The 16,746-nt window shown below is 39.6% G+C and overlaps 3 protein-coding genes across 5 annotated transcripts; 2 read left to right on the plus strand and 1 right to left on the minus strand.

Moving 5' to 3' along the window:
• Positions 1-2,012: 2,012 nt before the first annotated feature.
• LOC140769117 (transcription repressor OFP13-like) lies at positions 2,013-2,685 on the plus strand. Its single transcript, XM_073109680.1, has one exon. The coding sequence runs from the start codon at positions 2,044-2,046 to the stop codon at positions 2,647-2,649; it is 606 nt and encodes a 201-aa protein (XP_072965781.1). The 5' UTR covers positions 2,013-2,043; the 3' UTR covers positions 2,650-2,685.
• Positions 2,686-3,993: 1,308 nt separating this feature from the next.
• Positions 3,994-8,864, minus strand: LOC140769236 (DDT domain-containing protein DDR4). 2 transcript variants are annotated; one of them, XM_073109880.1, is made up of 11 exons: positions 8,452-8,864; positions 8,243-8,353; positions 7,518-7,604; positions 7,381-7,418; positions 7,216-7,285; positions 6,819-6,925; positions 6,267-6,432; positions 6,092-6,184; positions 5,860-5,980; positions 4,993-5,035; positions 3,994-4,751 (listed from the first exon to the last, which is right to left on the minus strand). In XM_073109880.1, exons 1-11 carry the CDS (start codon positions 8,623-8,625, stop codon positions 4,139-4,141), a joined length of 1,623 nt encoding a protein of 540 aa, XP_072965981.1. In that variant the 5' UTR covers positions 8,626-8,864; the 3' UTR covers positions 3,994-4,138. The 2 variants fall into 2 exon arrangements, with proteins under 2 accessions (XP_072965981.1, XP_072965980.1); XM_073109879.1 differs by having other exon boundaries at positions 7,204-7,285.
• A 2,476-nt stretch (positions 8,865-11,340) lies between these two features.
• On the plus strand, positions 11,341-16,733 carry LOC140768248 (heat shock 70 kDa protein 15-like). 2 transcript variants are annotated; one of them, XM_073108455.1, is made up of 10 exons: positions 11,341-11,498; positions 11,796-13,011; positions 13,492-13,719; positions 13,833-13,928; positions 14,029-14,244; positions 14,919-15,113; positions 15,206-15,352; positions 15,429-15,578; positions 16,009-16,139; positions 16,308-16,733. In XM_073108455.1, the coding sequence occupies exons 2-10, from the start codon at positions 11,842-11,844 to the stop codon at positions 16,522-16,524; spliced, it is 2,550 nt and encodes an 849-aa protein (XP_072964556.1). In that variant the 5' UTR covers positions 11,341-11,498; positions 11,796-11,841; the 3' UTR covers positions 16,525-16,733. The 2 variants fall into 2 exon arrangements, with proteins under 2 accessions (XP_072964556.1, XP_072964557.1); XM_073108456.1 differs by lacking the exon at positions 11,341-11,498 and adding an exon at positions 11,510-11,634.
• The last annotated feature ends 13 nt before the right edge of the window (positions 16,734-16,746 follow it).

A 16,746-nucleotide genomic window follows, 5' to 3' on the forward strand; every position in this document is an offset into this window, starting at 1 on the left:
GGTGTAAGGAATGCAATGCTCTGTCTTCTTGATTCGATAAATTATTTACTAACGCAAATGACGATAATATATAGTGCACTGTTGATAATTCGTTTGGCCTCTCACGTAGCATTCATACGCGAACCCATTAAGAGCCCAACAACAAAACTTCTGAGATTAAGCGTTAATTAGCTATCTAATACTATCCATGTGTAATGTAGAAATAGGACATGGTCAGATGTATAAAACAAGTAGAATAGAGGATCTCCTCGTATTAGATTAGTTATATATTATTTCAGGTTTATTGTGTTTAACAAACATTTAACCGATCACATAAATATACTCATGATAACAGGCCACAGCAAACACATCTCCACTCTCGATTTTCCATCCAACGGTGCAGAGGAATAGAAGACAAAATCTTATCCAGGAGATTTGACCGAAACTGGAGTGAGCTCTACGACTCGTTGACCAGTGACTGCCGTCCAAGCTTTCGGCAGCCAGGTTGTTTCGGTCAACGACTTGTCGTCCCCACTAGGCAACCAGGTACAATCGTATTAACTTTCCTGCAGCTAAGAATCTAGTAAATGAAATACACCCTATGAGATGTGGCATTCCATGAGTAGTTCCCGTGTGTTTGTAATCAACCATCGGTTTCCACATATGCAACTGCAGAAATTCTCTGCACTGTGAGATGCAGAGGACTAACCCATGCATCACTCAAACATCCAAACACCGCCATGGAATTTGCTAGGTCACAGCCAGAAACAGATCGAGTCAACGTTCAAGAAATTGCTCCAATCCTTTGTCTCTTCCTCCGGTGGAGAAAGAAGTGGTCGAAAATAGATCAACAGGCGCAGCAAGGAGGAGAGGAAGGGCAAACTTCCCTATAAATATGTCTACCACTTCCCTCTTCCAAATGCCAACCAACTCTACTTCATCTAAAAGCTCCATATATATATATATATACTATATATACACACACACTTCTCTTCCAAACCTTTTGAGTCTCCTTTTAAGAGAGTAAGATGGGTTGCATGAGAGTGTACGCACTGCTCTTTGTTGTAACTTTCTTCTTTTCAGGGCTGATTCAGCTCGGTAATGGCCAGGCATGGACGAAGTCGTCTCGTCGGATCGATGGCAAGGCGATTGATCAAGGGATCGCCTACGTGCTCATGCTCATAGCTCTCATCCTCACCTATTTGTTACATTAGCTTACACTTGTTACTCTTAGCTAGGCACTACGTCTACATTAACGTTGTATGAAACGGACTATTTGTTATTTATTGTCACATTTATGTTGGAAAATGCTGCATGGTTGGCTTCCTACCATGAACCCACCGCGTGTTGGCTTACCTCATTGAATGTGGAATCCAGGACATGGGTTCGGTTTGAGTTCCATTAGTTGGTCAAGGTTTGGCCCTCAACTTAACCTAACAACATTTTGGCTATAGCTCTAATAAGCCTTATGCAAAATGGTAACTTTGAATAGATAATTTGGACCAATGTTTCCTGTTTTGAAGAAGAGAACAAAATGCGCTCCCTAATCTTCAATCTTGGAAGTTAAGGACGAAACCGTCATCTAAATCTATGGGAGATTCTACTGGAGAAGAGTAAATACTTGCCTTACAATTAATGTAATCCAACGGCTCCCTTTAAAGATTCACAAACACTCCACCTTTATTTCCATCTATACATCAACTACCCATTTCGCACTTAAAAGTATAGAGCCAGATGTCTCATCCGTTACAAATAGAAAATAGGAAATACAACTTTATTCTCGGTAGAAAAATAACTTTTGTCCTCCACAAATGGCATGAAATTATTCTTAAAGATATCGGTAATTCCCTTTAATTGTAATACAACTCATAAGAATATCAGTTTACAATGACTACAAATAGGTCAAAGTAGGAAACTTTTCGCCATTTCATCCAACTTCCCTTTCAAGTGGTCCATCTACTCTATATATAACATTCTTGAAAACAAAGTTATAATGCAATAGATACAAGAAGAATATAGGAAAAGAAGGAGAGAGAGAGAGAGAGAGAGAGAGAGAGAGAGGAAATGGCAAAGAAGAGCAAGAAAAGACAAAGTGACACATCCCAATCCAAGCCAAAGACATCCCCGCCTCACTGGCTCTTCTCGGACTGCGACCACCTGAAGACCCTCTCCTTTGACCGCTACGTCGGCGCCGGGGATGACGTCACCTGCGGCAGAGGCCCGACGTACTGGTACGGCCCCACCGAGCTCTCCCCTCGCCTGACGGAGCCGCCACGGGGCTCCATCAGCGCCACGGACCGCTTCTTCGTGTCCCCCGCCGAGACTAGCTCGCTCGTCGAGGAGGCGCGGCGGAGCAGCGCCGCGTCGTCATCCTCCACCTTCGCCGACAACACGGGACACCACGTGACCGGCGCGTGCGGGGGCGTGGCGGTGGTGGAGTACTCGACGGACCCGCGCGGGGACTTCAAGGCGTCGATGGCCGAGATGTTGGTGGCGAGGGACGTGGAGCGAGGGGAGTCGTTAGATTGGGAGTTCATGGAGGAGCTACTCCTGTGCTACTTGGAGATCAACGAGAGGAGCGTCCACAAGTACATCCTCAGCGCCTTCGCCGATCTGCTGACGTTTCTATATCCGTCGCCGGCGCCGTCCTTGATGAGGGAGATCAAGTGACGTCATCTATTTTTTTTCCCCGTATGTATACCCGAAAGAATTCAAAGCACTTATTTTTAGCTACATGGCTCCATTACTTTTTGACAACTAATAAGTTAAATATAAAATTTCTAACCTCAGAAAATCATAGATTATTTATATTTGTGTTATGCAAAAAATAAGGAATTATGAGGATATTGCTGCAAATAATATATATAATTTGAAAGGTATTTATGCAAAAAGAATTATGAGGGTGTCCGTGTATTTAAAAGATATAAATACAAATACATAATATCTTGGTGTATATATATATATATATATATGGATTTTAAAAATATATATGCCGGAAATACTGACATTTGTGGGCAAACTTTTGGCCTACCTCATAAATTTATAATTCACTCTAAACTTAAGAACCAGTAGAGTAGTGGTCTACGTTGGTTATCACCTCATATTTCTAAAAGAAAAATATTGAACATTGATTTTAGTTAAGTTGTAAAGGGTTGAAAGTGAGCGTTTAGTTTGTTTTTATTTATTTTTAAATAATATAGAACCCTAATCAGAGCCGGGGAAACAGGCGGATGCTTGTAATCCGTGTAACTTACAGTTAATGCGGTTGATATGTGTACCCAATTATTTCATTCCATCTACTATCAGAGTTTGTGTATTCTTGGAGATTGTGCTCTTGGTCCGGTAGTCGATCTGTATCAAATGGGTGGATGTAACATAGGAAGTAGGCGCGTTAACGCGAGTTTCGTGACACTGACATAGTATAATAATATAAATTTTAATTGATTTAGGCAATTAATATGTACTTGCATTTCCCGTGAAAGGAATTGAATTTGAAATTAGGTTGTTAGATAAGCATCATGGTCTAATTTAGCCATATGTTTCAGATGGGTTGTACTTAATTATGCGATCTCAATGCCCATTCCCCTGTTGTAAGATGGTAGTTTGAAATTTGGCTATCTGGGGGTAGTTTAATAAGCACCACAATATCCAATTTGAATTCAGAGCTTATACTGATGGAGTATCTAATTACAGCAAAATGATAATAAGGTATTATTCAAACTGACACCACCCACCTCAAAGGAAAAGTCTAATGCTTTCCTTTCCATCCACAGATCCACTCAGTATTCCAATTGTCAATAATTAATTTGCAAAACAAGATACAAACGAGTAGAAGCAAATGCTTCATGTATTAAGAGATCAATTTCAACTCTCTGCAAGCATAGTCTGTAAGAATAAATATATAGAAATTTAACCTAGATCAAAGATGAAATTTACACTTTGTCACTAGTTTTGGCGAGGCAATTTCAGTTAGGAATGACATTATACAAGTTGTAGCCTATCTTTCAAGTACAGTTAGAAACAAAATAGGATCAGCTCTTGCTTACCATGTTATGATACCAGGAGGACATCTCATAGTTCAATCCTTCCACTTCTGAAAAGCAAAACAGTTCACAAGATATAACCCCCTTCACTATATACTTAATTATATTAAAGGCACCTAAGATCTATCACTGGAACCTGAGACCTCAATGCCTGAGCCTTCAGTCCCCTCATAATCAGAAAGATCACCTTCTGAGTTTGAAATAGTATCAGCAGCATAGTTTGCATTATGTGTTGGTCTTTGCCTCAGCCTCTTCTTCATCTCTGCATAAGTAGTAACTGCTCCATAATATTTTTCGTCATTATCACTGGCTGCATTCCTTCTACTCCGACGAAGTCCTACGCTAACAGCAGGCCTGTTATCTAATCTATTCTGAGCAGCTCCCAACCTTGTCTTCCTTGTAAGAACATTCTTCTCATTAGAGCTGATCTGATGGACATCATTGTTGTTGTAGTCGTCATCGTCATCGTCGTCGTCATCGTCATCATCTTCGTCATCGTTGCCATCAGCATTAGTATCATTTTTCTCCCTGTCAATCTCCTCATTGTGATCATAGCTAATCTTGCCTTGGCAATTGCCGTCCTTGCCATTATCATGCTCTGCAGCGGAGTTCACTTTATCTAGACGCAAAATACCATTGGAGGCTTTGCCCTCCTCCCTTGACAAGGACACATGCTCAGCTCGTCTGCCATCATCATCATCCTCAGGCAATGTCTCTGCCTTTAGTCTCCTGAATTAAGGAGCAAGAACCCTGGTTAATGCAAAGCATTGGAATACTTCCTGAGATTCCATCTAATGAACCATGATAGGGATTCTACTTAGTGCAGCATTTTAGATTTCAGAAGTATCTATCTTCCTGTTTCCAAATTTCCAACAGAATTATGGCAAACTTGCTCACATATAGCTGTGGTTAAGTAAATTAATGTAATAAAATAAAGGAAGCAGGTATTTGAGGATCTTGTTGAACTTACTTTGATATCTGTATAGCCTCATTAATACTACGATCAAAATCATCTGCACACAAAACAGAGAAAGGAGGCATACTTGGTGACGATTGGACATTTGATTATATGCATTACTATAAGAAAATCAAGAAACACCAAGTAAGACCTTTTAAGTGCTTAAAAGTTTATTTATAAATGCCCAACACATACATTAGTTGCAAACATTGCGGTTGCAACACATAAAACATAAAATTTAATCAGCAAAGCAGTTCAGCAAGTTGTTATTCACAGTAATTCCAACAAAAAGAAGTCCAGCACATATGTATAGCTCCACTTCCTTTTTGGTGATGCATGGACTCCAAGGATGTTGAGCTAAGTAGTTCTCGTCCACTAACTATTTAATTCTAAAACAATGCAGTGGTAAAGAATATTTAAATCTCATGCTTTACGAATAGAATGTAAATTCATGGCAACCATCCATAGGACTCAAAAGTAAATCCTTGTAGGTTGTAGTCTCACGCTCTAATTCTCTAAGATCTAGGAAATAACAAGGGACATGAATAAAGCACTGCTACAAAGGTTCCAATCCACAAGAAATACACCACTAAAGCACTGCTACAATACTAATGTGAGCATCCCTTCAAGTAGCAAAAATAAGGAGCAACACTCCTTAGCCTTCGCCCCACTGATTAAATGGCTCAATGTTAACTAGACACTAGGTATCTACATGAACCAGATCATCTAATCACCTAATAACATTCAATTATAATTCCAAACAATCCTAAACCCCAGTATTTATATAGAGCTACTGCATATGAAACAGAATACTAAGATAAATCCATGTATACATATGCATATGAACATCGTATGTATGTGTATCTGAATGCATCATACCAAAAGTGTAGTTCACTGGCCTGCGCTCCCGGCAGGAGCGAGTAGTTCCAACTCTGTTGATTGGAAAATCGCCCAACAGCATTGCTTGTCTTTGCTGGCGTTTTAGCGCCCTCATTTTCTTCTGTTTGGATACCACCAGGACAAGATTAGCTATTAAGTGAAGAAGAAAAAATAAAAGAAAAGGCCTAAAATATGATTGAGCCAGTCTAAAACAAGGTGGCTGGATTTTCACCTTTTGAACTTCCTCAAGAAGTGGTATGACTTCAGTTTTAATAATCTTCCCAACTGCAGCTTCCCCTGTAACTTTGCTAGATGACAACTTCTCCTGAATTTACACAAAGATAAAGTGTAAGAAAAACAAATCTCTTGCCAACAAAATAGAGTAAGTATTAGGTCATGGGGCTTACTGATATGTCCTGAAATTCCTCAAGATTGGTCGCAACTGTTTCCCATCGAAAATCCATAGCTGGCTGTGATAAATGGCCCTTCCCCTTTCCTTTCCCCTTCTTCTTAAAGTCAATCCTAACTTTTTCCCTATATAACCGATAACCAGTAACTGGATCCCCATCATACCTAGCAGAGAAAAGGTGAAAGGAAACTATCAGCATATAACTTCTCAAAAAAAAAAGCTTATGCTGTGAAGAAAAATGTGTGTATGACCATGCTAACTGACCATCTACTTTAAAAACTTAAGTTGTTAAAACACGGTAGTTTTAATCTTTTATATTCTAACAGAGCTAAGTATAGAAGTCACAAGATTAAGTCTAGACTTCATGAACCTTGTAGATTACAACCAACACTCTTGATTTGGATTCACAGCATAGTTCGATAAGGCCTCTATTTTACACCCTAAGTGTGTTAAGAACCATACCCATACATCTATTGTCTGCTAGAAACAATGACTATAAGATGGATAAAACTAGATGAACTATTATAAAGATTCTCAGCTTGTCAATTACCAATATGTAGTTCCATTGACGTCATCTGCTATTCTTTCTTTGCGGAAGCTAGTAATATTGCTTCCTGCTTTCAGTGCATCAGTGATGTACCTCAATACATCATCTTGCTGAAACACACAAGTAAATTCCTTAAAACTCATATGAGGACTGAATTAAAGTAAGGCCATGCATGGTATGCATCTGACCAGAAGCCAAGAAGAATTAAAACACGAGTAAAAGCACAAACTCAGCCCTCCCTCCAGTCAAGATAAGCTAGATTAGGTGACACATAGAACAAACAATATGCAATCTTTAACTAGCTAAAAGGACAGATAAGCTTATGTATAGCATGTCAAAAATCAAGTTGAAAAAATGTAAAAAACAGTTCATGGGGAAAAGGTGTTACTTCTGCACGAACTTCGCATAGCGCTTTTAGGATTAACAGACGTAGCATAGGATCGAGTTGTTTGTATGTCGTTATCTCCTTCCTGCACAATCCAAAAGAGTATTATGCCACCGACCTACAAACTTCTATGATATCAGATAAATATAGCTGAACAGGTGAGAATTCATCCATGCGTACCCATGATCAACTTTCAGTGGGTTCTCACCATCAGCAACCTGCCATAAGACAAAGCTACATGTTCAAGCAGTCCTAGGTTCCAATATAAACCTGAGTAAAGTTAAAAAAGATGTGCGTAATATAGAGTGGAATCCTACCCATCGCCACCACATTTCCAGCTTTTTACAAGTTGCCGTTACCCATGCACCCGGTTCCTTTAGCTTTCTGTTTAGTGGTGGTATTCCCTGTACAATAAGGTACAAAATTGCAGCGCATGTAAATTTTTAAGACACAGTATCATACATTCTGCATCAATGCAAAAAAAACAACCAGCTAGTACATGCATTTAAGAGGTTTTCTGTTTGAGAAAGATATCTTTACAATATAAAACGTTGTCTCAGCCTTTATATTCTGCACATGCAGCATTGCGAAAAACTACACTGCTAGAAAAATATGTACAAATACATGAGCATCTCTACGTTGCAAGACATGCTAAGAGTATTGTCACTATTCATATTCTGCATATTGCAGGTACGTGATGATGATCTGCTATTCCAATGCAGCACACCTGCTTCAGAAGTGAAGGTAGGCAATCGGCAGAAGTGAATAGCACAAGAACAGCTTCGACAGAAATTGGAAAAGGAACTTCCAAGCTAAACGAATCTCTAGATTAATGAACATAAATAGCACTTTCTTTCCTTCTTTCTGTATCTGCTAACTAACGCTAAGCCTCCAACCATGTTTGCTGATTGCAAAAGAATAGATGTTACAAAGAAACGAGCTCGTAAATTTACCACATATATTGACAAATTTCCGAGAAAATAAAAGGAATGCACGAATATCTTTAAGGAAACAAGGAGGAAGGGTAAGGGATCATCAAAACCTTCAACAGGGAAATGTGAAGCCGAGCCAGGTTATTATTGGGAGAGATCAGCGCTGTCTCTATCTCTTCCGCAGATATCTGTAGCTTGCTGTCAATCAAAGGCTCGAAAACCTAAAGAAACACATCCAAAGAAACCATCAAACGAATAAAAATATAGGATTTGCTCAAAAAAATTACGAAAAAACAAGGAAAAAAATACGCAATCTTACGTTTAAGAAGTTAAGAACGGAGGCGAGTTCCCATCGTCGACGAAGAAGACGCCGAGCGATCTGAGACTCGGAGAGGGAAGGATCGGAGGCGTCATCGTCGAGATGCACGACAGCATCCTTCTCCTCGGCGATCGTGCGGCTCGCCGACCTCGTTTTCCCGCGCTTTTCGGCCATTTCGAATTGGCAAAAGAGGGGGAAAATTCCTCGATTTAGGACATGAGCTTCTTAATGGAGAGAGAGAGAGAGAGAGAGAGAGATTTAGGACACTGGCGGGGTAGGCTTTTATAGGAGATCGAGTCGGTGGGGAAGAGGTAGATTTGGAGAGAAGAGGATGAATTTACGGCGCAAACTGAAAAGGGAAGGGCTCCCGCCGCGAGTTGTAGCTTTTGGTTCTTTTTTTTTTTTTTAACCCTTTTCTTAGGGTTTCTTAAACGTGGATAATTTGTACACGAAAAATAAAGAGCCCCACCGACAAACATATCCCAGACCTGTAGCACGGCGATCTTCCTTGCGGAGTCCAAACCAAAAGGCAAAAATCACACCAATATCAAACCACACACACAAAATTAAGTAGAATCACATCATCCAAAGTCCCACACCAAGGGGGCTCTCCTATCCAGAAAATCCATAAATTTTACCACCAACAAAATAATAAGCCATATAAACCACCACAAACTAGCAGCTATAACGTCGTGAACACAAAATGCCATTAACTAAGTCAGAGAGTCTCTCCTCCTGATTTACTAACCAGTCAGTAGAACGATTGGCTCTCCTACAAATATATGTAGCTTTACAAGTGTACAAGTTACAAGAAAAGTTAAGAATATCATCAGCAATGGTGTCGATAGCTAAGTAGCTTGAGTCTTGCTATTGAGCATATTGACAATATATAGCAGAAGAGTATGACTTGATTCATATGTTGTTGATCCTCTCGTTTTTTTCAAAAAAAGTAAAGCATCATATACACAGCAGTCGTTTCAGCAAAAAATGAGAGCCCCGTTAGTTTCTCTTCTCGGCTCAGGAAAGAAAGATTCATCGATAGTAACGTTCACCCAGTCTGAGGTGGAGGTTCCCATCAAAGTTGAGACTGGTTTTGCATACCAAACTAAAATCTAGTCAAGACCGTACCTTTTTAGAGGTCTTCCCCCTCATAACAAGACATTGTTTATGTACTTCCAGAAAGCCAACATACAACAACAACTATGACACTTAACCAAGCTCTCTGCTAATCTTGTAGACCATCTCCCTTTTTTAACAAGAGACCATCTGCCCACCCTTCCCAAAACCCGAGGTTAATCGCAAGCTAGTTCCTCACACAAATTTTGTATTGCAATTTAAAATGCTACAAATGGGCATAATGCCCTACATGACATATTAAAAAAATAGTGTTTACTTGCACTTAGAACTATGGGCCTAATGCCACAATGAACTCCTAGGGTTTAAACCGTAACTATCAACCCTTCTAAACTATTATTCTTTTCTTTTTTGTCGGTGTGATATTGTTCTTTATTTATATCAATTGATTGCATCGGTCATAACATACCCACTTTACCTTTCATAAAGATGGATAAAATATAATTTGATTTGGCAAGGACGACAGCAAGACACTTTTTCCCACTCTCAGTATTCTACTTTATATCTTTAAAGGTAATAAAACATTTTCTATTCTTAGCCAGTTTAGAGATATAATTTACTCCTAGTATTCTTAAATCATCAAAAGTAAAATATAAGAGCTTAATAATAAAATGTTTCTGATAAATTCTCTAAAAATATAATATATATAAAGTCAATATTTATAAGATAAAAGGAATAGTCTCGGGGCAAACCTCTCTTTATATATAGAGAGGCAAAAGAGTAATGCTATACTTATAAACCCTTTACACGATGATATAATAACATATTAAACTTTAATAGAACTTATTTTTATCTCATAACCATTAGTATAAATGGACGCGGTAATATCATATGCAAAGATTTTTGTAGAATGCTTAAAAGTTGTTCCTAAGCCTATCACTTGGTGAAACCAACGAGACTAAAATGCATCACAACTCACTAGTCATTAGGAATGGCTCAGATTATAATATAGGTGGTCTCCAAAGTTAGTGGCACAGGTGATCAGCATCATCCAAGTGATGCCCACCATGTATCGATGCATTAGACGCCTGTATCACTATCAACCCCCCCCCCCCGCCCCCCAGCATCACACACTTGGATTGAAAGACCCCCCCCCCCCCCCCAGCATCACACACTTGGATTGAAAGAAGACGATAGTGATTACTAATTAAGCTACATATCAATTGCAGCTAGAAAGCAGTACAAAAGACTTTTAAAAGTATTTTCTTAAATAAAATTGTCGTCGTGCTTTCTTAGGGGAACGGGGAATGTTGGCTAAAAGGGATTATAAGCATATAAAGAATAATCTTCCTAATCTTCTTATATGCATTCAATTTTTTTCTTACAATTTAACATCGATAATGGATAATTGTATTGACAACTATATTAAAATAAATATTTAAATTTATGGCAAATATAGAGAATACATCTAAAATGGAACATTAGCGTTCTGTTCATCAAGGAATTAGTGCACTCTTAAAGAATATTAAGTCTTTAATCGAATTATTGATACAATTAATATCCCAATCTAATTAATTTAGAAGAATTACAGGCCGTAGAACATTCTGGAAGCATTCCGACTTCCGAGTCCAACACCGAGAACGGTCGCTCGGTTCTCCAGACTTCTCCACCAGCTTCTAAGAGGGCAAGCCTTTGCTTGTAGATTCGGAAACAGCGCTTCTCTGTCGACAGATCTAGAACGCCCATTTGGTGTATCGTTGATCTCATCGTGACCACAATTGAGTCGACGGCTGTGATTCAGATCGAGGCCATCGAGATTCCAAGGAGGTATACGACGACCCGCACCTCTGAGCCGAGGATTAGAGGCTTCTAGAAAAAGCTACTCCTCTACGTTTAATCGCCGCCTCGGCTCAGTATTCTGAAACGGAAGAAGTGGGAGGCCTCCTCGCGTCGCAAATCTGCACCCTCGCAAGGTGTCATTTCCTATTATTTTCCCTTCGTTTTTTTTTTCTCCCTCAAAACCCTAACTTTTATGTAAGCTCGATCGATCCGCGGATCCAAAACCCTAGCTTTTTATGTCAGATCGTTTGCTGTTGATGTTGTCATCGAGTATGTGCTCTTTGTTTAAGTTTAGATCTCATCGAACGCACTTTTCCGGATCTTTTCTGTTCTGCTAGTAGATCGAGATGTTTATGCTATTTGAGACTAATTGATGACACCTTAGCGAAAATTTTGGTTTTTGTTAATCTATTTTGTTCATTGCTGTGTAGATCTGTTAATTTCGTACAGCGGAGATAGTACTTTGTAGCGGAAAAGATGAGCGTTGTCGGTTTCGACATCGGGAACGAGAGCTGTATTGTTGCAGTTGCTCGTCAACGAGGCATCGATGTGGTCCTCAATGAGGAATCCAAGCGTGAAACCCCTGCTGTGGTGTGCTTTGGCGATAAGCAGCGGTTTATAGGGACAGCTGGGGCTGCGTCCTCAATGATGAACCCAAAGAATTCCATCTCTCAGATTAAGCGCTTAGTGGGCCGGAAGTTCTCTGATCCTGAGCTCCAGCGTGATCTTCAATCCTTCCCCTTTGTGGTCACCGAAGGGCCTGATGGGTTTCCATTGATCCACGCTAGATATCTTGGCGAGCAGAGGACTTTTACACCTACCCAAGTTCTTGGGATGGTGCTCTCTAATCTGAAGAGCATTGCTGAGAAGAATCTCAATGCAGCGGTAGTTGATTGCTGCATTGGGATCCCGATATATTTCACAGATCTCCAAAGAAGGGCGGTGATTGATGCTGCTACCATTGCTGGATTGCATCCTCTTCGTCTGTTCCACGAGACAACGGCTACAGCCTTGGGTTATGGTATTTATAAGACTGACCTGCCTGAGAATGATCAATTGAATGTGGCTTTCGTCGACGTGGGACATGCAAGCATGCAGGTTTGCATTGCCGGGTTCAAGAAAGGGCAACTGAAGATTCTGTCCCATGCCTATGACAGATCTTTAGGTGGGAGAGACTTTGATGAGGCTCTCTTCAAGCATTTCGCGGCTAAGTTTAAGATTGAGTACAAAATTGATGTTTATCAGAATGCCCGTGCTTGCCTCAGGCTTCGGGCAGCATGTGAGAAGCTAAAGAAAATGCTCAGTGCAAACCCTGAGGCGCCATTGAATGTTGAATGTCTGATGGACGAGAAAGATGTGAGGGGATTTATTAAGAGGGAGGAGTTTGAGCAGATCAGTATCCCAATATTGGAGCGTGTTAAGGGGCCACTGGAAACGGCACTGACGGATGCTGGATTATCTGTGGAGAACATTCATTCTGTTGAGGTTGTTGGATCAGGGTCTCGTGTTCCTGCAATTATTAAGATACTGACAGAGTTCTTCGGTAAAGAACCTAGGCGCACCATGAATGCCAGTGAGTGTGTAGCTCGTGGATGTGCCCTCCAATGTGCTATTCTTAGCCCCACATTCAAAGTGCGGGAGTTTCAGGTATTCACTTTGTATTTCTTCATTCAAGTGGACTCTCTCTCTCTCTCTCTCTCTCTCTCTCTCTCTATGTATGTATGCATGTGCATAGTTTGAACTTGATTCATGTTTAAAACTGGTAGGAACTGCACGTTTGGTCTTTGTTAAGTTTGAACTCGATTCATTTCTTTAACTGTTCAATGTTTCTAGGGCAGTTCAATTGTGATGATCTTCTGGTTTTATATGCTTTTGTAAATTATAAGCATTAATTTATTGTGTTATAAATTAGTTTTAGAGTCTAAGTAACTTAATATTGACTCTGAATAGCGATTGAGTATTGATATAATTATATACTATGAGACAATCATTTTGGTGCTTCTCTTTGTATGCTATCTTTGTCAGAGCTATTAAACTCTATATGATCTTTTGTGTATGCATTGTAAATTACGATTCTTCTTTGATTTGCTTATTCACATATAAGGTGATATTCTCCATGGTTTGCAGGTTCATGAGAGCTTCCCTTTTCCAATTGCATTGTCATGGAAAGGATCTGCCCCCGATTCTCAGAATGGAGCAACAGAGAATCAGCAAAGTACTGTAGTTTTTCCCAAAGGAAATTCAATACCTAGTGTCAAAGCTTTGACATTTTTTAGGTCTAGTACATTTGCAGTTGATGTTGTGTACGCTGATGTTGGTGACTTGCAAGTTCCAGAAAAAATTAGTACATACACCGTAAGCAGCAGAAGGCCTCTCTTTAAATGAATGATGATTTTGAGAATTATATTTAATATCCATAAAATTTCCTTGGAGCCGTACATGACCATCTTTAGTATGTTGTTGTACAGATCGGTCCATTTCAATCTAGCAAAGGCGAAAGGGCCAAATTGAAAGTCAAAGTCCGATTGAATCTTCATGGGATTGTTTCTATTGAATCAGCTACTGTAAGTATGGCAAGAGAAGCGTAGAAGTAGTGGATTATTTTCTTGTTATCTTATTTACTAGTTCTCTTTTTTAATTTTTGAACGATTTGGTGCCATGCAGATGTTGGAGGAAGAAGAAGTTGATGTTCCTGTATCAGCTGCAAATGAAACACCAAAGGAATCCAAAATGGATACAGATGCAGCACCAACTGACTCCACTACTGGAACTGATGTGAATATGCAGGAAAATAAAACTGCTGCCGAAGCTGGTGTTAAGGATGAAAATGGTGCACCAGATTCTGGGGAGAAGCCTGTGCAGATGGAAACTGATGCAAAGGTTTGTTTGTTGTCACTTGTGAGCTGCCTGTCTCATGAAGTTAATTTTCATTGGAACCTCAATATTTTTTTTCTCTTATCCTTTTTAAGTCGGACTTCAAGAGAGCTGCTTTTTTTTTTCTTCATTTGCATTTGCATTTGCTGCACATATACACAATTTCAGTTGCTTGCATGTTTTTGAAAGATGCCTACCTACCTAACTTTTATTTTGCGATTTGGCTTATTTCTGTAACAGTTGTCTGATTGGTTCATGTGACTGGGACTAAGGGTTAGTCATTGGAGTTTTTTGGTTACATTACACAGAATAGTGTTAAGATTTATCTTACGATGATTCAATGAGCATTCATCTTCATTACTAGTCAAGCGGAAATTGGGCATCCTTCTCTTGACTGACAGTTTTGCTTCATAATTTTATCCTTGTATTACATCTTGAAGTGGCTTTTCGTCTTCTCCTTGAACATCCCACTTTAAGTAGTTAGTTATAGGTGCCCTGCGTAACATTCCTACTACTTTTTAATTTGATAATGGCATGGGGACGTCTTAGCATCATGTTGATGTTTCAACATTGCCATCCATGTCCGCCTTTTGCTATTATTGATTCTGGAATATCCCTATTCAGAAACCTGCATGCCAGTTCTTAAGTGCAGTTATTTACAGTGTTATGTTCTCTTATAGGTGGAGGGTTCAAAAAAGAAGGTAAAGAAAACCAATGTGCCAGTCTCTGAATTTATCTATGGTGGACTGCTTGCTGGAGATCTTCAGAAAGCCATGGAGAAGGAGTTTGAAATGGCTCTTCAAGATAGAGTAATGGAAGAAACCAAGGACAAGAAAAATGCCGTTGAAGCATATGTTTATGACATGAGAAACAAGGTACAATTTATTTGCTGCACTTTCTGTTTCTTGTTATATGTGCTCTAAAGTAATCGACCTAATGCTATGTTGGTACTGTATTCTGTTTTTAGCTTTACGACAAGTATCAGAATTTTGTTACGGCACAAGAGCAGGAAGTGTTTATAGCGAAGCTTCAGGAGGTTGAAGATTGGCTATATGAAGATGGTGAGGATGAAACAAGGGGTGTGTATGTTGCTAAGCTCGAGGAACTACAAAAGGTGCTGCCTTTTATATATTTTTTTTCAAATGTATTTTAGATTTTGAACGACTTCTTACAAGGTTTTCTGGATTCAGCAAGGTGATCCAATAGAAGTGCGCTACAAAGAGTGGACGGAAAGAGGGCCAGCAATTGATCAACTTGTCTATTGTATCAATAGTTTCAGAGAGGCAGCCTTGTCTAATGATCCCAAGTTTGATCATATCGATCTAGCAGAAAAACAGAAGGTATTGTGTTGAGTAACATCTTTGATTTCCTCTTATTTTGGTAAATGTGCTTCTCAACTCTATTCCATATGCTGCTGAAAAGCATGAATATAGGATTGAGCATGGCTTCTATAGTCAGAATTATTTTCTTTATGACATAGACACATGAACGTCAAAAGGGGAGATATGCAGCAATGCTTGTAGAATTCCTGCCTTTTAATTGATTAACAAGCAACTGCTTGTATGTAATCCTGCCTAGTCCCAATTTATGGGGTGATTGCTTGTTAGAAACGGTGGCCTTGATATAATTTTTTTTATGTGAAGCCTTGATATCATTTTTATTATGTGAGTTAAAATTATGAGTGATGCTCTGGTATATGAGTGATTATATTTTTGTATGCGGAGTACCTCGTTCCTTGTTCATGTACTTATCTTTTTGTCCATGTAATAGGTCATCAATGAGTGCTCAGAAGCAGAAGCATGGTTGAGAGAGAAAAAGCAACAACAAGATCCCCTGCCAAATTATGCAACACCGGTTCTTCTTTTTGCAGATTTGAAGAGAAAGGCTGAAACACTTGATAGGTACTTAATAATGGGCAAGTTTATCACTCATAAAAGTGTTAAATGTTCCTCTAAATGCTTGATAAACTTTCATGTTTATCATTAATGCCTATCTCTTGATACTCAAGAAAAGCATGTACTAGTAGTTGATCAAGTGTACTGCCAGGGCTTATACATCTCCTTCAACAGGTTTTGCAGGCCAATAATGACGAAGCCAAGGCCTCCTCCAGCTAAGCCGCAGACTCCACCTCCAACGGAGACACCAGCCCAACCTCAACCAACTGAGCAGCAGCCTCAAGGAGAGGATGCTGCTGGCGAGCAGAATACTGCGGCAAGTGCTCAGGCACCTGCAACAGAGCCGATGGACACGGACAAGTCAGAGGGAGCTGCCAATCCGGCAGCTTAGTAGGAATGCGGACTAAGATTTTGCAAATCTTTGTGTCATCATTTTCTTTGTCAGTTATGCCTGCATAGTTGGAATCTGTAGGAATGGATTTGGGATAATCAATAGTAAGTGTCTGAATATTTAATTATCTCTACTTTGTACTTGTATTCCCCATATCTAGGTTTTTTGGGAAGGTATCTATGGGAAGAAAGAAATATATTGAGATTGAACTGCGCTCGATTT

This window comes from Typha angustifolia, chromosome 10 (assembly GCF_048772165.1).
Source record: "Typha angustifolia cultivar Huaian chromosome 10, ASM4877216v1, whole genome shotgun sequence".
Taxonomy (NCBI): Eukaryota; Viridiplantae; Streptophyta; class Magnoliopsida; order Poales; family Typhaceae; genus Typha; species Typha angustifolia.